Source organism: Trichechus manatus, unplaced genomic scaffold (assembly GCF_000243295.1).
Source record: "Trichechus manatus latirostris isolate Lorelei unplaced genomic scaffold, TriManLat1.0 scaffold00215, whole genome shotgun sequence".
Classification (NCBI taxonomy): Eukaryota; Metazoa; Chordata; class Mammalia; order Sirenia; family Trichechidae; genus Trichechus; species Trichechus manatus.
Genome location: NW_004444151.1, coordinates 2,908,948 through 2,931,776, shown reverse-complemented (window position 1 = coordinate 2,931,776; position 22,829 = coordinate 2,908,948). Strand labels below are relative to the sequence as shown.

The window sequence follows — 22,829 nt, the reverse complement described above, 5'->3', positions numbered from 1 at the left end:
CAGCACTGGCCAGAGTCACTGTCCATGGGAGCATGTTGTACCTGTGAGTATCGATAGGAGTTGTACCTTCAGCAAAAAAAAAAAAAAAAAAAAGATTGAAAAACATGGATGTAGATAATTTGCCTGAGCAACCCAGTCTTTATGTTGGAACTGTGGCAATCGACAAGGGTCATACTTCAAATGGATGTTTCAAGAATTCTGTTGGTACAGAATATCACAGAGCCAGGCAGGACTCAAGTTCCTTGAGACTGGGTGCTGGCAGACACAAGGCAGGGTCCAGGCTTCAATCTGCTGCTTTGGGACTTTGATAAGACCCCATTCTCAGGGGTTAATACACTGAAGGAGGTGATGAAACTGTGAGTGGGATTTGGGTGGAAGGGTAAGGTTTGACCACCTCCAGGGAACTCTGGAGCCTGGCCCTTCCGTCATAGGGTAGCCAGCACTGTTTGTAAACCTTGCTGGCATTGAGTGTGGGGACTGTGAATGGACTGGCATACAGCACTCTCCTGCCCCCAACTGGCAGTAGGAAAAGGGAGAGTCATTTATAACTTCCTAGGAGTACATTTTTGCTCCCTGGTCTTGTGCCATCCCCATGATCGGTTGTGGATTGAACTGTTGTGCTCCATAGGGTTTTCACTGGCTGATTTTTCAGAAGCAGATCTCTATGTCTTTCTTTCTAGTCTGTCTTAGTCTCAAAGCTCTGCTGAAACCTGTTCAGCATCATAGTAACCCACGAACCACCACTGACAAATGGCTGGTGGCTGTGCATGAGGTACATTAGCCAGAATTGAACCTGTGTCTCCCACATGGAAGGTGAGAATTCTGCCACTGAACCTCGGTAGTGCAAATGTTAACATGCTTGGCTGCTAACTGAAAGATTGGAGGTTCAAGTCCACCCAGAGGCACCTTGGAAGAAAGGCCTGGAGATCTACTTCTGAAAAATTGGCCATTGAATACCCTACGGAGCACAGTTCTATTCTGACCCACGTGGGATCTCGATGAGTCTGGGTCGGCTCTACAACAAACTGGCTTTGGTTTGAAGTACATTTGAAATAACTAGGATGAGGCTGTAAAGGGAGCAAGAACAGGTGAACATTGTTCAAATATAGAATAGAATGCTTGATGGGGTTTGATGCAGCACTTTTTCATAGGGCTTACTATAGGAAAATAAAAGGATGAATTAAAAAATAAGGGCATTATGGTTTTGATATCACATAGCATCTCCCCCAATAATGGAGTAATAGTTGTAATGAAAGGCGCCCAGGTGGCACAACAGTAAAGTGCTTGGCTGCTAACCAAAAAGTCAGCATTTCACTGCATGGGAGAAAAGACCTGGAAAGCTGCGACCGTAAAGATTAAAAACTAATAAACCAAACCTGTTGCCATTAAGTTGATTCCAACTCACAGCGACTCACATAGGACAGAGTAGAACTGCTCCACAGGGTTTCCAAGGCTGTAATCTTTACGGTAGCAGATTGCCACATCTTTCTCCCACGGAGCTGCTGGTGGATTCAAACCGCTGACCTTCTGGCTAGCAGTCTAGCACTTAACTACTGTTTCATGAGGGTTCCCTCCCTGTAAAGATTACAGCCTAGGAAGCCCTATGGGGCAGTTCTACACTGTCTTATAGTGTTGCTGTGAGTCAGAATCAACTCCACGGCACACAACAATAACAGTTGCAGTGAATTTTTGTACAATAGTACATGATCTAAATTCAAGACAGAAAAATTTCAGGTGGACATAAGAAGAACTTCTTACTTTTGGGTTAATGAATCAGTGGGTTATAATATTTCCATATTTGAAGTTCTTCAAAAATAGATATTTTCATAGTTGAAGTTCGTCATAGATAATTTAACTTTCTCCTATCTTTTTGCAGAGGAATGGGCTGGAAGATCATTCAATATTTCTTCCAGCATAATAATTTCATAATTATCCTTACACTCATCCAGTAAGACTCAGCTAAGGCCCCATCCCTCCAGGAAGGCACTGGGCAGACAAAGGTGAATGAGCCGACCTTCTCTCCCACCTTGGCCTTCCGAGTGACTAACACCAGATCAATGACTGAGGTGTCCTCAATAAATGTTAGTTTATGACTGAATCCTTATCACCATCACCTCATTATCCACATTCAGCACACACCCAGGGAAGTGCACACCACTGTGAGTTGTTACTCCTTCCAGGAATCCATGACAGCAACCTACCAGCGGCATTCTGGTATGAGGCACGTGAAGTACTGGTCACACCTTTGATCCGAGCCTTTTATAGCTGCTTGCTTTTAACCACAGAGATGTATGGATTTCCCCTACATGACCATGAATGAGTTTCATGTTTTCAGAACCAGCCTTGTCAGCTGTGCCCTAAATTGTGCACCTGTTAAGAGTGGGTGCCTGAGAATGTGGGGAAGTATGAGGACAGACACCCACCTTGTCAGTAGTTAGCAATATCCTTCCTGATTTACTCTTTTTTTTTTAAATACATGGTAAAAATATATATAACAAAACATTTGCAATTCAATATTTTTTACATGTACAATTTAGTGACATTGATTATGTTCATCTTGTGCAATCATCACCACTATTCATTTCCAAATTATTCTATCACCATTAATAGAAATTCAGTACACCTTGAGCAATGACTTCCCCTTTTCCCCTTCCTCCCATCCCTGGCAACCTGATTTACTCTTTTTGTGATAGGCTCTGAGCTTCTAAACTTGGATTCTAAAAGTACCTTTGCAGTCATACTAACAGAAAAAACACAGGCTAGTCCCTACTCTCTTGCTCTGTTTCCTAAGCCTTCAATTCCTCTTCTTTTTTCTCTCTCCAGGTAACTTTTCCCAGGATCAGTTCAAATTCCTCCTCCTGACCATCTTATTCAACAATGAAGTGTCTTTCTTCTGAAAGTCTTTGACACTTATAATCTGTACCACTCATTTAACCCATATCCTTCCAGGAGACTCCACTTCTTTCTTCATACATAACTTTCATCCACACTTTCCCTTTGCTCCATTAGACTGTAGGCTCCTTAAAGATAGTAAACTCATTCATCTTTGAATCTTTCCATAGCCCCTTCCATGGTGCTTTGTTTGAAATAGTGCTCAATATAATTAAAAAATAAAATATAATGGTTGATCTATTTTGCCTTTGATCTATGCCTCTGTGGATGACAGTTGTTATATCTGAGAAAAAAAGTCAACTGTGTTTGATCAGTTGAATTTGACTTGATGGACAATAAATAAGAAAAGCTGTTCAATTGGCAAAGCTAAATGTTCTCTGTCTTGCAAGCTCTCCACCACCACTGATGATTTGGGATGCCTCCATTTTCTTCCAGCTCTATTGCCTGGGCCTACAAGTCAGCTTCTCTTATCACTCCCTGTCTCCTTAGCACCACCTCTCCCTACCAAGACACTAGAGCACAAGAGGTCTGAGACTTGGATTTCAAAGGTGGGTGTTCCCTAAAAATGTGTCATTGTTGCTGTTAGGTGCTGTCGAGTCTGTTCCGACTCTTAGCGACCCTATGTACAACAGAACAAAACACCACCCAGTCCTGCGCCATCCTCATGATTGTTGTTATGCTTGAGCCCATTGTTGCAGCCATTGTGTTAATCCATCTCCTTGAGGGTCTTCCTCTCTTTTGCTGACCCTCTACTTTATCACACATGATGTCGTTCTCTGGGAACGGATCCCTCCTGATAACATGTCCAGAGTATGTAAGACAAAGTCTCCCCATCCTTGCTTCTAAGGAGCATTCTAGCTGTACGTCTTCCAAGACAGATTTGTTCATTCTTCTGGCAGTCCATGGTATATTCAATATTCTTTGCCAACACCATAATTCGAGGGCATCAATTCTTCTTCAGGCTTCCCGATTCATTGCTCAGCTTTCACACGCATACCAGGTGATTGAAAATACCATGGCTTGGATCAGGGGCACCTTAGTCCTTAAAGTGACATCTTTGCTTTTTAACACTTTAAAGAGGTCTTTTGCAGCAGATTTGCCCAATGCAATGTATTGTTTGATTTCTTTCCTTCTTTTTTTTTTTTTTAAAGCAAAAAGAAAGTTTTATTCGGCATATATTCAAAAAGGACAGAAGTGGGAAGCCGACAAACACTCTGCCGCAGCCATGTTTGCTGAGTCCAAAGAACAATTACAGAGTCATCAGTATATATTAACATTACAAATGGACAAAACCATCGAAAGCTTAGCCTTTTCAGATTGGCTGGAAACTGTGATCCTATATTTTGGATTGTCTTTCTTAACAATCATTGGTACAGGTTTCAGTAATGGCAGTCAGGAGGGTCTTCACTGGTCCAACAAATTTCTATTCACTAAATGCTAATAGAAAAAGATAAGAGTGGAAAGTCTTCTGCGTTCTGTTTGATCGGCTTTATGTGGAAGTTTCCCTAAAAGATATTTTCCAAGATTATCTTAGCTATTGTCTTTATACCTCAGGGCCTAGTTGATGTGTCGTTGTGAGTCCTTGTGAGCCCAGCTCCAGCTGGGTCACATTCTCTATGCTCAAGGACAAGGAATAATAACTCCAATATTATTTCCTAAATCCGTGCCTCCTTTTGATCAGAGATTGAAGATAACACATCGATGATCAATACCTGAACTTAGTCGAGCTCCTAGATGGTGGCTATTGCAGGCCCTTTAAACTCACTGTGCTGGTTTTCCACCGGATACCATCTGGTTCTTCACCAGGATCTTAAGTAAGAGCGATGTTCTCATCAATCACATTGCCGGAGTGAGCAGACTCAATGTACATCAACATTTTAGCCTGAGGCCTTCTTTGCCTTTTAGGTGTGTAAGACAATAGAGGATAAATTTTATTATGTCTAATATTATCAGGATGTAGACTAAGAATATTACTATTCCTTGTAATAGTGATCTAGCCCATGTACTTATTCCTGATGATAACCAACCAAACAAATCTGGCGTTTGTAAGGGTGTTACAGTGTGTAACCAAGTAGCTTGTTGTCTAATTCTATGTATATCTTGCTCTACTTCTCCTGTGTTATTTATTCAAATGCAACAAGCGGTATTTGCTACAGCACAGACTACACACACAAAAAAAAATCTAAGGCTATTTTGTTATTTTATGTCACCTTGGCTTATGAGAGCAGGGATCACTGTTGTGCTTCCATCTCATCTGTGAATTGGCCGATAGTGACTGACAAATTTGCTTACAGATTTCTCCAATTCAGATATACCATAAGTAGGAATCAAAACTACCAACCATACCCTGAGTGTTGGACCAATGAGTTTTCTTCTGACTTTCATTTTACAATGTGTAACAATTTAACATTACCTTTCCAACATTTACTAGCATTGTTACTATGAATACTTAAAGATAATTCTAAAGTTCTCAGAGTGTATTGTCCATGCATTTGTCAGGAATCTAAACAAGAGATTGCCCACATAAATTCACTATCAGTTGGAAAGGGATCATCTAAATTAGTATAGTTGGATGTATCACACAAAAATATACATCCATAAAGAGCACTCAAAGTTTATCTAGAGAAAACAGAAGGTATAGAAAAATTTACATGTGACAAACAAGTTTCCATTAGAGAATTCATAATTAGCAAGATAATACATGATGGACCTTTCCTGTAGGATGTCTTCAGTCTGTCTGTTTAAAATATACTAAGTGTTCTTCCCAAGGGCAAGCTGCCCCTCCTTGGTCTACCTATTAACAGTCATGAGTCAATTTCTTAGAAGCAGAAATGGAGCCTAAGACAAAACGGAGTCTGAGCCATGAGGTTGATCTCTTCTGAGAACCTGATTTCTTTAAGGTACATAATTTTCTGTGCGGTAAGAGGGTGACAGTTTGATTACAAACATTAGACAGGTATTTCATACGACATTGTCTTAAAGACTGATGAAATTAATTACTAATTTACCCTAAACATAACTCTGTTTGATCTTTGAAGTTAGTTTCCTAAGACAGACTGAATGCTTCAAAAAAAAGCACAGCACAATATCCAGAGCAAAATTGTTTTACTGGTTTATCTGGGCCATTGTTTGACTCAAAGTATCTTCAGGAACCTGTTTTTTTCTCAAAGCTCGAGGTTCAAAAGGATACCCAAAGGCGATGTCCTTGGTGGGTTGCCTCAACCTCCTTGAAAACCAGAAATCTGCATTCCAGGAAAATTACATACAACTCTCTCAGCATTCTTTCCTTTGGATCATGATCTTGTTATGGAATCTTTTATCAAAATTTCTCAACCACAACAAAAAGCACAATACCCAAAGCAAAATGGTCTTACTGGTTTATCTGGACCATTGTTTGACTCAAAGTGGCTTCAGGAACCAATCTTTTTTCTCAAAGCTCGAGGTTCAAAGAGGACAGCCAAAGGCAATGTCCTGGGTGGGTTGCCTCAACCTCCATGAAAACCAGAAATCTGGATTCCAGGAAAATTACACACAACTCTCTCAGCATTCTTTCCTTTGGATCATGATCTTGTTATGGAATCTTTTATCAAAAATGCTCAACAAACGGTAATTGGGCATCATCTGGTTTTTAAGATCCCAGGCACCATACAGCAAACTAGGAAGTAAAACAGAAACACTAACAATAATATTAGGCCACTTGCCTGAAATAACCAATGAAACCATGATCCTAAGGTCTTTGAACCAAGGAAACAAATCTCATGAGGTGTTTGTCTGGAGGTAAGCAACATTAGTGACTTTTTCATGTGCCTCAACAGCAACTACATTCTGCAAAACCTCAGATTGAGAATTACTATAAATACAGCAACATTTATCTGTTAGGGCACAAAACTGTTTCTTAAGAGAACTAACAGGAAATCTAATGCTGTTCTATTTTGTAAAATCGTATCTCAAATTTCAGACAATTCTCTGGTTATGATATCTACAACTTGGCTAAGTTTACCAACAGGAACTTCTAATTCAAGAGTTACAGTATCTAAACCTATCTTTTAGATAATTTAGGAGAAAGGAAAGTGGTTTCTTATATCCAGAAAGTGGGACCTTAAAACATCAGCAATATTTCCACATGAAAAAACAACAACAACAACAAAAAACAAAAAACAAACCATTGTTTCCTTCAGTTTACTCAGTCTTACGTAGTTAATTTCTGTTCCATGTGATCCTGGATCAGCCACAGTCTATTAAGCCCATCAGCTTCTGCATAGGAGTTCTGGAAATTTTATTCAGTCTAGTCACAGTCTTTTTAGCAAGTCCAATAGAGTCCATCTTTTTGTTGAGATATTTTGGTCAAATGTTTTCAGCAATCAGCAAAGTAAAAACTTATCTGCAGATGACAAAACTTAATATGGCCATGATTAATTCATAAACATATTAATAGTAAAAGACCTGATAGAAATTAATTACAAGCCCAACATAAAGGCCAAATAAAATCAGTTAAAAAAACTTTAGATAAAAATATTTCTAAATATAAACATTAACAGTATTCAAAGAGCTTCAGATACAATACATAATAATTTGGAGACAAAATACCATATAGTCAGGATGTATTAAGACTATACCAAGATTACCAAATCTCTAAATACCTGAATAGTAATAAAAAAAACTTCATAGGTAAATGTTGTGAATTCCCCAATCAAACCATTGGCTTTGATGATGCTAGATTCAAAAAGGTAAAGTTGGGACCAAGTTAACAATAAAGAAATAATAATATTATAGGTCACTATGAAACAATACTTCAGTTATTTAACCAAAGATCTTAAAGTGGAAAACCTTAGCTTTCTTTTCTAAAAGGCGTGCGGCTTAGTTCTCAGACTCAGGAATCTTATTCTATGAAAGGCCGAACCTCTGTCTTTGAGGCAGATTACACAAATAAATTACTTGTTTATAGTTCTATGATTAGGATCTACCCAATTTCTGACAACTATAGCAAAGCAGCAATTTTTCTTATCTTTCGTCTTAAAAGAGTCTCCACCTAGCTGGAAAGGGCTCTTTCAAAAGCTTCCCTGGAGCAACACGACCTTGGAGACTGGGAGCTGGGGAGGCCTGATCATGCCAGACCCTCACTCTCTTGACTCAAGGAAGACATTTACATATGTTTAAATTGACCTAGGAATTTTGAAGGACAAAAAAGATAGCTAATTTCTTTCTTACTGTTCTGGAACTGCAACTTTTACTATAAGACAAAACTACCCTTTTTCCTTAAATAAAACACATTTCATGTAATATCTGGCTTAAGTTACTTAAAAAGATTTCACTTTTAAGATTGACATAGTATAAAACATAAAGATCTTAGTGTACTTTTCAAATAGACCAATTTATATCTAAGTTTCTCCAAGTAGCTATTTAAAATCGAAATCATAAGACAGACACAAGACGCAGTTTTTTCTGGACGAAGAAAGAACTGAGGTTCCATGACTAGCCTAACAAAAAACAGCAATTCTTAGCCATAGCCACCAATCTAATACAAGACAAACTTAGACACAATGCTCTAGGCCGGAAGCAAGCTCTTAGAACAAAAGGAGACAGAAAGACCACATAAACTCACCAGACAACACCACACAAAATAAGGATATGGGGATACTAGTTTCTTAAAGTATATACAGCAATTTTTGGTAAGATCGACTAATTCAATGGAAAAAACAGGAACAGAACTACCACTTCTCCCTTAAATATCATAACACAGGTTAGGAGCTGCTACCTCCCCCTGAGAATTTGGCAAAACAGAGCACTATTTTCCAGGTTTTCTCTGAGCCACAGAAAAGAAACCTAATGAGGAATGCCGCGGGGTTTGGATAGTGTTTTGCTTAGGCCAATGTGTACCTTCATTCGATTTTTCTTGCGGGTGGGAGGCAGCCTAGTGCTCTAGCTTGTCTCGTGACCACCTTATCCTGTCACGGGAGACTTTAACGCTCACGATGAGCTCTGGCGACCACCCTCGTGGCTTTTACTGGTCGACCCGTGCCTGAATTTTTTTTTGCAGCTTATAGTGGCTCAAAGCTCTTTGAAAATAGAATTACTTCTTCAAAAGCCTGAATGCAGGCCTAAACTGCAGTTCACTTAAAGAGTTAATAACTGTCACTTTTAACCAAATGATCAAGCGAAAATCTAAGAAAGATTCTCCTTAATCAAACAACTGGTTTTTCAAACAAATATGCCAAACAAAACTTAAGAAAACATGCCAAAGAGAACAACAAAGAATAAGCAAGGCTTGTTTTCCGAGAGCACTCCCCCTGCCAATGTTGAAGGGACATGGAGCGGGAACATGTGGGTCCAGAAGATAGGACCTTTCTTTGCTGGCTTCTGCTCCGCAGTCCAGGTCTCCTCGAGGTTGACTGGATTTGTAGCTTCAGATTCTTGACGACTACGCCATTAACTGTCATAGAGGAAAAACATCATAAAGTCTAGTAAAGCAAAAAGAAAGTTTTATTCGGCATATACTCAACAAGGGCAGAAGGGGGAAGCGGACAAACGTGCTACCACAGCCACGTCTGCCTGAGTCCCTTGTCTGATTTCTTGACTGCTGATTCTGTGGGTGTTGATTGTGGCTCCAAGTAAAATGAAATCCGCGACAACTTCAATCTTTTCTCCGTTTATCATGATATTGCTTCCTGGTCCAGTCGTGAGGACTTTTGTTTTCTTTATGTTGAGGTGTAATCCATACTGAAGGCTGTAGTCTTTGATCTTCATCAATAAGTCCTTCAAGTCCCCTTCACTTTCAGCAAGCAAGGTTGTGTCATCTGCATAACGCAGGTTGTTAATGAGTCTTCTCCCAATCCTGATGCCTCTTTCTTCATATAGTCCAGCTTCTCGGCTTATTTGCTCAGCATACAGATTGAATAAGTATGGTGAAAGGATACAACCCTAACGCACACCTTTCCTGACTTTTAATCAGGCAGTATCTCCTTGTTCTGTTTGAATGACTGCTTCTTGATCTACATACAGGTTTCTCATGAGCACAATTAAGTGTTCTGAAATTTCCATCTTTTGCAATGTTATCCATAATTTGTTATGATCCTCACAGTGAATGCCTTTGCATAGTCAGTAAAACACAGATAAACATTGTGATGGTTAAGATTGTGTGTCAACTTGGCTGGGCCATGATTCTCAGTGTTTTAGCAGTCATATAATGTTGTGATCACTTCCCCTCTGAGATCTGATATGTGATCACCTCTATAACGGGATCTGCTGTGAGTAGCCAATCAGTTGAAAGGGATTTTCCCTGGGCGTGTTTTAATTTTCTTCAGCTTCAGCTTGAACTTGCATATGAGCAATTAATGGTCTGTTCCACAGTAGGTCCCTGGTCTTGTTCTGACTGATGATATTGAACTTTTCCATAATCTCTTTCCACAAATGTAGTTGATTTGATTCCAGTGTATTCCATCCTGTGAGGTCCACGTGTATAGTAGATGTTTATGTTGTTGAAAAAAGGTATTTGCAACGAAGAAGTCGTTGGTCTTGCAAAATTCTATCATGCGATCTCCCACATCGTTTCTATCACCAAGGCCATATTTTCCAACTACCGATCCTTCTTCTTTGTTTCCAACTTTCACATTCCAATCACCAGTAATTATCAATGCATCCTGATTGCATGTTCGATCAATTTCAGACTGCAGAAGTTGGTAAAAATCTTCAATTTCTTCATCTTTGGCCTTAGTGGTTGGTGGGTAAATTTGAATAATAGTCATATTAACTGGTCTTCCTTGTAAGCATATGAATATTATCCTATCGCTGACGGCGTTGTACTTCAGGATAGATCTTGAAATGTTCTTCTAACGATGCATGCAACGCCAATCCTCTTCCATTTGTCATTTCCAGCATAGTAGATCATATGATTATCTGATTCAAAATGGCTGATACTAGTCCATTTCAGCTCACTAATGCCTAGGATATAGATCTTTATGGGTTCCATTTCGTTTTTGATGACTTCCCATTTTCCTAGATTCATACTTTGTACATTCCAAGTTCCTATTATTAATGGACATTTGCAGCTGTTTCTTCTCACTTTGAGTCATGCCACATCCGCCAGTGAAGGTCCGGAAAGCTTGGCTCCATCCACATCATTAATGTCAACCCTACTCTGAGGAGGCAGCTCTTCCTTAGTTGTCTTTTGAGTGCCATCCAACCTGACGGGCTCATCTTCCAGTACTGTATGAAACAATGTTCTGCTGTTCATAAGGTTTTCATTGGCTAATTTTTCTCAGAAGTAGACTGCCAGGTCCTTCTTCCTAGTCTGTCTTAGTCTGGAAGCTCACCTGAAACCTGTCCACCATGGGTGATCCTGCTGGTATTTGAATACTGGTGACATAGTTTTCAGTATCACAGCAACATGCAAGCCACCAGAATGTGACAAACTGACAGGAGAGTAGGGGATACTAAACTAATAAGAACAGATACTACATTTATCTTAGCCAAAAGGGTAAAAGGGAAGAGTTTTGTTGTGAGGAATGCAAAGCATGAGGTCTGACGTGTGTAAGTAGGAATGAACAAAAATAAGGACAAGAGTGCTTCTCAGAAAATCTGTCACTCTCATGGAATTTTCCTTCAGCACAGTCTGCTTGAGGTTCTTAGTGGCTAAACTTTAGAACTTAAAGGAAGGGAATGCTATATACACGAAGGCCCTTTCAGGCTCAATCTATTTCACACTTTCTCTTTAGCTCAGAGTAACTTGGCTGAGGACTCTGTACACTGTATAACTCTGAATAAGAAAATAAGAAGGAGGTAATTCATTACTGAGTTGCTTCTTTATGAATGCACTGAACTTGGAGTTTGCTAAGTATGTCTGAATGGATTCACTTGACTGATAGGGTAATTGACGCTCAGTGATCTAAAGTAATTTACCCAATCTGACACAACTAAATAACAAACGGAGCTGGTATTTAATCCAGGACTTCGAACTGATTCTGCCCAGTCCGGTCACGGCCAACGAAGTAAAACCGAACAGACCCAAATTTTTAAAATTTGGGTGAAGTGGAATGATGACTGGAATGGGAAAAATTACCAGACAAAGTCCGACTAGAAACTTAATCTCTGTCTTAGAAAACAAGGGCACTGTATGTGTTTCATGGCAACCAAATCTCTTGCCCATTGGATTTTAAGCAGAGTCAGAAACAATGCTCCCCTGCTCAAAGATGGTTACCACCCGCACCACTTTGAATGTGTGTTGCTCTTCACAGTCCTGCCAGTAATTCAATCTTCCACATCAGGCCCCTGAAAGGGCTTACTATACCTCTTCCGAGTCTTCCATTCCAGGACTTCGACCCGTAATTTTTGCTATTCTGGTTATCATTCTGATTCACCCGAATTTTTCTTTTTCTTTTTTAATTTATTGTGCTTTAGATGAAGGTTTACAGAGCAAATTAGTTTCTCATTAAACAATTAATACACACATTGTTTTGTGACATTGGTTGCCAGCCCCACAACCTAACAACACTCTCCCCTTTTCAACTTTGGGTTCCCCATTTCCATTCGTCCAGCTTTCCTGTCCCCTCCGGCCTTGTCGTCCTTGTACCTGGGCTAGTGTGCCCATTTAGTCTCATATACATGGTTGAGGTACGTGTATTATTGTTTGTTTTATGGGCCTGTCTAATCTTTGGCTGAAAGGCGAACCTCAGGAGTGACTTCATTATTGAGCTAAAAGGGTGTGCGGGGGCCACACTCTCGCGGTTTCTCCAGTCTCTGTCAGGCCAGTAAGTCTGGTCTTCTTTTGTGAGTTAGAATTTTGTTCTACATTTTTCTCCAGCTCTGTCTGGGACCCTCTGTTGTGATCTCTATCAGAGCAGTCAGTGGTGGCAGCCAGGCACCATCTAGTTGTATTGGACTCAGTCTGGTGGAGTCTGTGGTAGTTGTGGTCCGTTAGTCCTTTGGACTAATCTTTCCCTTGTGCCTTTGGTTTTCTTCTTTCTCCCTTGCTCCAGATGGGGTGAGACCAGTGGAAGTATCTTAGATGGCTGTTCACAAGCTTTTAAGACCCTAGACGCTACTCACCAAAAGTAGGATGTAGAACATTGTCTTTATAAACTATGTTATGCCAGTTGAGCTAGATGTCCCTCAAGACTATGGTCTCCAGCCCTCAGCTCAGTAATTCGATCCCTTGGGGAGTTTGGATGTGTCTACGAAGCTTTCATGACCTTGCCTTGGTCAAGTTGTGCTGGTTTCCCCAGTATTGTGCGCTGTCTTACCCTTCACCAACATTACCACTTATCTGTTGTCTAGTTAGTGTTTTTCTTCCCCCTCACCGCCATAACCGTCAAAGATTGTTTCTTTCTGCCTGGTTCACCAAAATTTTGAAAATCAGATCTGTTCCAGTTTTGCTTCTTTGGCCATGACTGAACTGGTTCGAACCTGTTTGAAGCCCTGATTTAAACCCAATCCGGCCAGGGCTGTTTGTATTTTGAGCCCTAGATACACTGCTCAGAGCTTATAAGCTTTTCTAAGGCAGTGTTTATATTTTTGTGACTGTAGGCAAGTTATTTGATGTCTCTATACCTTAGTTTTCACAACTGGAAGGTAAGGATAACAATAGACAAAACCCTTAAGTTTGTTTTGAGAATTAAAAAAGATTATGTAATTTTTTCCCAAGAAAGTGTGCCCACATAGCATTTTTTTTGTATGTCTTTGCATAACTGAGAAAGTCTTTCTGTTGACTTTGCAAAACATCACTTGATACAGACTTCTTGGTTTAGTCATTCTTTTATGTAACAAATACTTATTGACCTACATGTGCTAAGCGCTCTTTTTTTTTCCTTAAGTAAAAATTTTTTGACCTATTACATACATACATACAGAGAAATGCACAAGTCATAAGTGTACAACTCAATAAAATTTCATAAATATGTCATTGGGTGGTCAAGGACAACCTGCCTGAGAAAGTGATATCTGAGCCATATTTTCTCCTTTCAGTACTTTGGAAATCTTATAACTCCATTATTCTGGTATTGGATGTGGGCAAGTTTGAAGTCAACATAATTTTGGTTCCTCATTTGGTATTTTATATTTTCCTCCTGGATATGGGTCTTATAATATGTTTATAGTTAAAAATCAATAAAAAAGTTCAATATATTTAGGAGTAGTTCTCATTTAATTAACTTTGTTTAAAACTAGTTTTCAGATTTAGTTTCTATTTTAATCTCTCCCAAACCAGGAATATTTTCTTCTGTTATAACTTTCCTTGTTGTAGCTCTTTAATTTATTCAGTTTTCTTGTTTGGAAATTTCTGTTGCTTGCCTGTCCCACCTCTGCTTTTCATCTTTTATAGCTACCATCAGCTTATGCTTATCATATGCTTATTTCTTGGCTAATCTTCACCTTCATTTTGCGGTTCTCCATCAGTAGTTTCCAAGGGCTGGTCTGTGGATGGTTGCTAGACGGAATGTATCAAAACTACCCAGGGAGCTTCTTAAGAGTAGTTCTTCAAACTCTGTCTCCAGAGATTTGCTTCTACTTGACCTGATTTTGAAAAATGTGTATTTACACCAGTTTAGTGGTGAAGAGAAATGGGGAGACTAAGAAGGACATTCCTGGTGAGCTCCAGTGTCTGTCAGGCCAGTAAGTCTGGTCTTTTTTTGTGAGTTAGAATTTTGTTCTACATCCTTCTCCAGCTCTGTCCAGGACCCTCTGTTGTGATTCCTGTCAGAGCAGTCAGTGGTGGTAGCTGGGCACCATCTAGTTGTACTAGACTCAGTTTGTTGGAGGCCATGGCAGTTGTGGTCCATTAGTCCTTTGGATTAATCTTTCCCTTGTGTCTTTAGTTTTCTTTATTCTCCCTTGCTCTGGAAGGGGTGAGACCAGTGGAGTATCTTAGATGGCTTCTCACAAGCTCTTAACACCCCAGATGTTACTCACCAAAGTAGAATGTAGAACATTTCCTTTATCCACTATGTTATGCCAATTGAGCTAGATGGTCCCTGAGACCATGGTCCCCACAGCCCTCAGCCCAGTAATTCGGTCCCTCAGGGAGTTTGGATGTGTCTATGGAGCTTCCATGACCTTTCTTTGTACAAGTTGTGCTGTATTCCTCAGTATTGTGTACTGTCTTACCCTTCACCAAAGTTACCACTTATCTATTGTCTGTTTAGTATTTTTCCATCCCCAACACTCCCCTCCCCCATCACTATCAAAAATTGTTTCTTTTTCATGGGTTTTTACAATAGAGGTCTCATACAATATTTGTCCTTTTGTGATTGACTTATTTCACTCAGCGTAATGCCCTCCAGATTCATCCATGCCATGAGATGCTTCGCAGATTCATCATTGTTCTTTATCATTGCGTAGTACTCCATTTTGTATGTACCACAGTTTGTTTATCCGTTCATCTGTTGATGGGCATCTAGGTTGTTTCCATCTTTTTGCTATTGTGAACAATGTTGCAATGAACATGGGTGTACTTATGTCTATTTGTGTGACAGCTCTTATTTCTCTAGGATATATTCCTAGGAGTGGGATTGCTGGATCATATGGTATTTCTATTTCTAGCTTTCTCAGAAAGTGCCGTATCTTTTTTCAAAATGGTTGTACCATTTTGCATTCCCATCAGCAGTGCACAAGAGTTCCAATCTCCCCACAGCCTGTCCAACATTTGTTATTTTCTGTTTTTTTGATATGTGCTGGTAATGCCAGGGTGAGATGGTATCTCATTGTGGTTTTGATTTGCATTTCTCTAATGGCTAGAGATGTTGAGCATTTCCTCATGTGTCTGTTAACCATAGAAGCAGAATCTTTGATGTGGTGAAAAAATGGTGAAAAATGTGAATTGATGTTCTGACCAACAGTGCTTACCTTGCTTATTGGATAATCCATCTCTGGCCTGACTCTGAGGTGTCTATGGGCTATTGGTTCAAGTTCAGTTCAATATGGACCACCTACTATGTGCCAGGTCATTTGCTGATGTTCCGTCTCCCAAGGAACCACAAACTGGTTTAGGAGGCCAATGCTTAAACAGATAAAGTCAATATAGTCTGTAAGAGCAGTCATACAGGATAGCCACAATATTCTTAGAGCTCAGAAAAGAGGGACCTAATCTGGGGTGATGGAGAGTGATGGCTCCAGGAAGCCTGTTTAGATGAGATGATATCTGAGTGGAGACTTAAAGCATGAGTAGGGAGGTGGAAGTATAACTGGTGAGGGGACAGGGTATGAAGAGAGGAACAGGAGGGGAGAAAGTGGTAGGGGTATTCAAGGCAGAGGGGACCTCATGACATAGACACTGATGTCAGTCATAGCATGGCAGTCACCACAAGAACTTCACTATTGCTGAAGGGTAAAACGTCAGGGACTTAGCAGCATGAGATAAAGCAGGAGCTGGCAGCAGAGTCTAGTTATGGAGGGCGCTATTTGCCAGGTTTGACTTTGTGCATAGGTGGATGTCGGAGGATGGATAGAAGGGGACAGGAACAACGGTGGCAAGAACAACCAAGAAGTTGTAGCAATAACTGAGGTGGGAAATGAGAAAAGATTAAGTTCTGAACCTGGGTAGTGTGGTATTGATGAAGAGGAAGGGATTGATTTTAGAAATTTTAAGAAGTTAAATGTAACAAATTTGGTGATGTAAGGGTGTTAGGAGTGAGGAAGAGGAAGAGAGAAGAGTCAGGGATGCCTCACAGATTTCTCGCTTTGATGACTGGGTGGATGATAGCGCTAACTGGGGGAAATGAAGACAGGAAATAAAAAGGAAATCATGTCAGGGGAAGAGAGGCATGGAAGGCAAATACCTCTTGCCCTTCCCTCTCTCCCCAAAAAATTTCCAGAAAAACAACCTAGTGGGAAATAATAGTTCAGGACCACAGATATCTATGCCTTTCTCTTGCCACATCCCCCAGCAAAAACAAAAACAGAAATAAATTTTTATTTGCACCACTACCAAAAAAAGGACCCCTGGTGATGCAGTGGTTAAGCACTTGGCTGCTAACCAACAGGTCAGCAGTTCGAACCCATCAGCTGCTTTGCGGGAGAAAGATGTAGCAGTCTGCTTCCATAAGTATCTACAGCCTTGGAAACCCTACAGGGGCAGTTCCACTCTGCCCTGTGGGGTCACTATGAGTTGGAATAGACTCAATGGCAATGGGTTTGTTTGGTTTTTTGGTCTTATGCAGGGAAAACTGGAAAATGAGCTGCAGATTTTTAGCAAGAGTTTTTAAAGCCTAAAGTCTGTGAAAAACTGTCCGAAACTGCAGATTGTTTTCCTGTATGAAGATGATAATAGAAGATGGTCATGAGAGTTAAGATGAAGGAGTACAAAATGACACTGAAAAGAGAGGGCCTGGAGAAGTCTGCCTTGGATTTGGAATTGGGAAAGCGGCGGAGAAAAGCTACTGGGCTCTGGGTGAGGCTGCAGCACACTGGAGAATGAAGGAGTGAAGAAGATAGAGCTTCAATGGAACCCATAGACCAAGCCTGAGGATTTCCAGGGGCAAGAAGGGCAAGACAGCAAGCTGGGCCACTGAGGGAAAATGGTTATGACCTAAAGCTTGAAACTCGTCTGGAATTCAATATGATTATACTCAATGTGTGATTCAGTTTTTATCTTTATGATTATATTCAATGTATGATTCAGTTTTTATTTTACTTGTACTGAACTGTTCTCGTGCTTCAAGTGTGTTCTGCTCCAACAGCTCCTTTCTGTGTCAGGAGCTGCATTGGCTCAGATGCTAGGGAATAGGAGGGGAGGTCCTTGGGGCATGGCCTGAGGAAGGGAAAACATTGCTCTGTTACATCTCTGGGTAGCATCAGCCTTCAAAGGAAGTCTGAATTGAGATCAGAGACTGGGGCAAAACCAAAAACCAGTTGCCCTGCAGTCAACTCTGACTCATGGAGAACCTATGTGTGTCAGAGCAGAACTGCACTCCATAGGGTTTTCAGTGACTGATTTTTTGGAAGTAAATCACCAGCCCTTTCTTCCGAGGCACTTCTGGGTGGACTTAAGTCTCCAGCCTCCTAGAATGAAAACAATGTCTCCTCTCAGCACCCCTCCTCCTCCTTCCTGTCAAACTTCAGGCCATATTTTTGGTAGAGTTTTTTCTTTTCCCTGTAAGGTCTTCAAAAAAAGCATGCCATTTTCCCAAGCCCTTATTTTATTTGCTTAAACCATTTCTGATTGCTTGAGTCCACAGTATTGACACAAGAGCCACAGTCCTCTGCTGTCCTGAAGGCATGTAAAAGTGAGAACTTGGACCTGAATAGGTCAAAGGCATAGTTACTCAAAGGCATGCTTTGTTTTGCTCTATAGGCTAATTTGCATGCTCTCCCAAATAGGGATGAATTGAGTTTCCCGAAGCACTTTTAATGAGAAAGAATAAGGAAACAAATTTTCTCCAAAAACTTTATTATTACCAAGTACTTTTGTTACATGGGTTGAAGAGAGAAGATTTAGACTTGCTGTCTCCCCTGTGAAACCTTAACAATTTATAAAATTAACTTAATGAAACCAGGTTTGATTTTTCTCTTATTTCAGCCCAGTCATGCACTCCTAAATGACAAAGAGGAGGAAATCCTATATCCATAAATAAGAAGAACTCAGAATTTCCAAACACCATTTAATCCTATCTAGGATGTCCTTAGGTAAAACAGACAATCCTATTCATCTTTCTCTAAAGACTTAAGAAACATAAATAGATCCATAAATAACTCATATAAATATAGGTTTCACCCTTTAAATAATAAAATTCTGAAGTCTAGAATCTTGTCTCTAAAAACAAAACAAAACAAGATAGGTAATACATAAAACGGAACTACCTGCCTCAAAGATATCTGAAGACATATTAAATACATAAATAATTTAAACCTTTAGAAAAGCAAATAAGAAGCAAAACTTGTACTCATTTCAACCTTGGTGAATTAGTTAGAAATGGGTTTGGGACTTTGAAGGATGAGGGTTCCTGAGAGGCTGGGTCTGCTTCCCAGAAGGTCTAACTGCTTCAGGGGAACCTCAGGTCTGACTCGTAACTCTCAGCCCACGTGTCGGATGATGGGAGTGACACACGTGCAACCCACAGTCACCAGCATCTTCTCCAGTCTGAAGGAGCGGGGACAGTGACCGTTCTCCCTTTTCAGGACCAGGATCTCTTGCTGGATGGGGACGGAGTTCATGTGGTGGTTCACCTTCCCCTCAGCATTGACACAGCCCAGGTAGCGGCACTTCGCCTCCCAGATCACAGAGGGGTATCTCTCAGGGTCCTCGTTGCGGCTGCAGGAGAGACAAAAGCCAGGAGGAAAGTGAGTTCCTGGTAAAGCAGGAAGGAGATCAAAAAGGAATAAAAGAAGGGAGGCAAGTTCACAGGATGATAAGTTATAGGAATTACATATTCTGTAAGCGCTGTTAGTGTGAAGAAGCTTGGGGGAAAGCTGGATCTTCAAGCACATGAAATGTTATTGAAAATAAGACAAATTTCAGTGTTACCCAGTGTCTCTGAGGAATGAACAAAATAAGATAGGTGGAGACTACAGAAGGGATTTATGTTTGATAATGTATTTAGGATATAGTTGATAGATGAAAAAAGACCAAGGTAAGAGTCAGTTTGGAATTATCTAAGAATAAGACAGCTGTTGATCTGACTTGATGAAGCCTGTCTTAGAAGCAGGGAAAGCATCATTATTTTATCTAAGAATACATTCACAGGACACAGCCTGTCCTAGAAGCAGGGAATGCATCACTATTTTTTCTAAGGATGCATTCATGTGACAGAGCCCAGAGCCCAGAGCTGATATGAGGGCTGGAAACAAAAACGCAAGCCCCTTTGTAACCTTCTCTTCCTTCTCTCCTCCATCTGAGTAACTGATTTGTTTTGCCTTTTGATTGATTCATCTTAATCTTCTTAGTAATGGGAGAAGGAGAAGAAATCCTATAGTCAGGTGAATCTGTAGGCTCCACATAACTGAGACTTATCTGCACAAAGCCAAATGACCAAAATGCAGTTTGCATTTCATCTTTAATGGGGTCTAAATTCTAGGTATAGCAAGGACACAGCAACTATGGGTTTGCTGGGGATGTAGATCAAGATCTAAAGATCGAACTCAAAAAGGGATGGAAATACCCAACATGATACTTCCTCCACTGAATCTAAGCTCTATTTTCCCAATTATAATGTGATCAAAAATAAGTGCAAAAACACCAGTAAATAACACTAGTTATTTTCAGCAAGTGTTCTTAATTGTAGCTCTGGTAAAGAATATTCAAGCAGTAATCCCCTGTGTTAAATATCTATTTTTTCTGGAATAAATAATAGATTTGGGGTCTTTTAAATATTAGAACAATGGCTATCATTAATTTGGGTAAAGTTTTGGTGTCAGAGAGAATGAGATCAAATAGGACAGCTGGTATGAGGGGAGGGTCGTTTGTTCTGCCAAAGAAGTCTGTAGAATGAGAAGTCAAGTCCTTCAATGTTTGACTGGTGATTTTGAGTGAATAAAATCATTCCCAAGGTGTTCTAACTGCAATCTCTGATGCATACAGGTGTTGAAGAACACAGAGATACGTACTGGAGACTCCAAGGTGAGGTGGACCGGTTGTAGTAATCTGAGGACCTTCTGGAGTTTGTGTTCTGGTTAGTGATACTAAGGTTGAGCCTCACAGTCTGGGGGAAATCCTTGTCCTCAGCATTTGGGCATCCTGGATTCCGTGGGACTGCTAGTCCTGCCATCACCATAGCTACCAGACTCAGCAGCAGGAACAGTGACTGGAACTGAATGGAAAACATAAGAAAAGAGGAAGGTAGGATTAGTATGTGGATTTTGTTAATAAATTAATTGTGATGATGACTATATTCCTAATCATAAAGAACATACTATGTTCCAAGACGAGCTATACTAAATTTTCAGATCTGTTAAAGAAATAACTGGTTATACGGCCAAAACAATGTTAGACTATGAAGTTTTTTATCAATATTAAATATTCTTCTTTTGACTTAGGAAAGACATGTTATGCATCCCAAACCAAACCCATTGCTATTGAGTTGATTCCGACTCATAGTGACCCTATAGGACAGAGTAGAACTGTCCCAACAAGGCTGTAATCTTTATGGAGGCAGACTGCCATATCTTTCTCCCACAGAGTGGCTGGTGGGATAGGAGCCGAGCACTTAACCACTGTGCCACCAGGCCTCCTTACATTATGCATAGGCTGGCAGTAATTTTAGTAAACATGGCAAGTAGTGCCACGTCATCCACCTGTCAGCCCATGTGTCATTACCAGATCAATGAGAGAAGAGTAACATTGATTTTCTAGGAGGAGAAGTCCTCCTGTACCATTGTTCTTGATCCAAGCATTCTGTTAAACCATATGTGAAGTCAAGCATGCACCTTGAAAGAAAGGGCTATAGAAAACCTATGTGGTATCAATATTCATGGTAGACACACCATTGGTACCACTGGTAAACATCCAACTAACAACCAGGTAAATTCCCCTTACGTTTTCTTATGCATATTTTCTAGTTTTTCTAAATTAACCTGTATTGATTTTACAATAAAATTGGATTTCCAAAAAATGTTTTAGGTTAAATATTTAAAAAATGTGAAGCCTACTGACTCTAAAACACAGTTATACATATATCTAATTAGAATAAGTAGTTTTGATGCCTAAGCCTTTGGTACAGGATAATGAAAAGAAAGGTCATTGCCGCAGTTTTTATATCCTCAAGAAGAGTGACCCATTGTCTTATGGATTAAGAAAAAAAAATGCCATACGGGAACTATATTAAATGATTTGTACTCAAGAAAAAAGACTTTTGATAAACATTCTCACTGTACAGCATCACATGACACTTCTTATGTGGCTTAGCCCTAATATAGTTATCTTTCAGTTTTAATCTCATCTTTCAAACTGATGTGTATCAGTTCTTAAAAATGTTATATAATGACTTAAGTATCCACCAAAGATTTCATTTTCCATCCTACATACATAGTGTTCTGGGATCTCTCACAGTTAAAGTACAGAGCTGCATGCCCACAGTCTAGAAATATTATTTGGTACAAATCAACGAGTGCATTACATGTTAGTGCAGAACTCACCACAGACGAGATCCTCACAGAAGACATGGTAGCTTCTCTCGATTGACTGGGGATGGCTGAGCTTGTGCCTGCTACGAGGTGCGCAAAGTGTGGGGCCACTGTCTCTCTTTATATAGCACTTTGTTTCTTCTGTGGTCACTGACGTTGGTGTATCAGAGTGGGTTTGGCAGTGACACCATTTTGGTTAAAAGTTCCATCCCCAAATGAGGTCAAAGAAGAACCTCCCCTTCATGACGGCTAATATCTGCTTCTAAAGGAAAATGGGAAGGGCAGAAATTCATGTTTCAAAGACTACGTCCTCTCTTCATTTTTCAAGTAACTATTAGTAGTTGGAAGCTGAGCAAAGATGCTTTGCTATGGGCTGATATCATTTATTTATGGGCATATATGAAACTGCCCTAAGAGCTATGCTCTGTTTTAATTGCTCATAGGGAAATAAAAGTTTAATGTAACATATATGTCTTCTGGTGTCAAGTACTGTCTTAGTCATCTAGTGCTGCTACAACAGAAATACCACAAGTAGATGGCTTTAACAAAGAGAAATTTATTTCCTTACAGTAAAGTAGGCTAAAAGTCCAAATTCAGGGTGTCAAATCCAGGAGAAGGCTTTTTCTTTCTCGGCCTTCTCATCAGTGTTCCCCCGGGCTAGGAGCTTCTCAGCGCAGGGACCCCGGTCCAAAGGATGCGCTCTTCTCCCAGCACTGCTTTCTTGATGGTATGAGATCCCCCTGTCTCACTGTTCATTTCTCTCTTTTATATCTCAAGAGATTGCCTCAGGACACAATTCAGTCTTGTAGATCCAGTCCTGCCTTACTAACACAACTGCCACCCATCCTCCCTCATTAACATCGTAGAGGCAGGATTTACAAGATATAGGAAAATCA

The 22,829-nt window shown here is 40.1% G+C and overlaps 1 protein-coding gene across 1 annotated transcript; it reads right to left on the bottom strand.

Annotated features, from left to right (window-relative positions):
• Positions 1-18,888: 18,888 nt before the first annotated feature.
• IL17A (interleukin 17A) lies at positions 18,889-21,972 on the bottom strand. The gene is made up of 3 exons (XM_004388719.1): positions 21,946-21,972; positions 20,419-20,615; positions 18,889-19,126 (listed from the first exon to the last, which is right to left on the bottom strand). The coding sequence occupies exons 1-3, from the start codon at positions 21,970-21,972 to the stop codon at positions 18,889-18,891; spliced, it is 462 nt and encodes a 153-aa protein (XP_004388776.1).
• Positions 21,973-22,829: the final 857 nt, after the last annotated feature.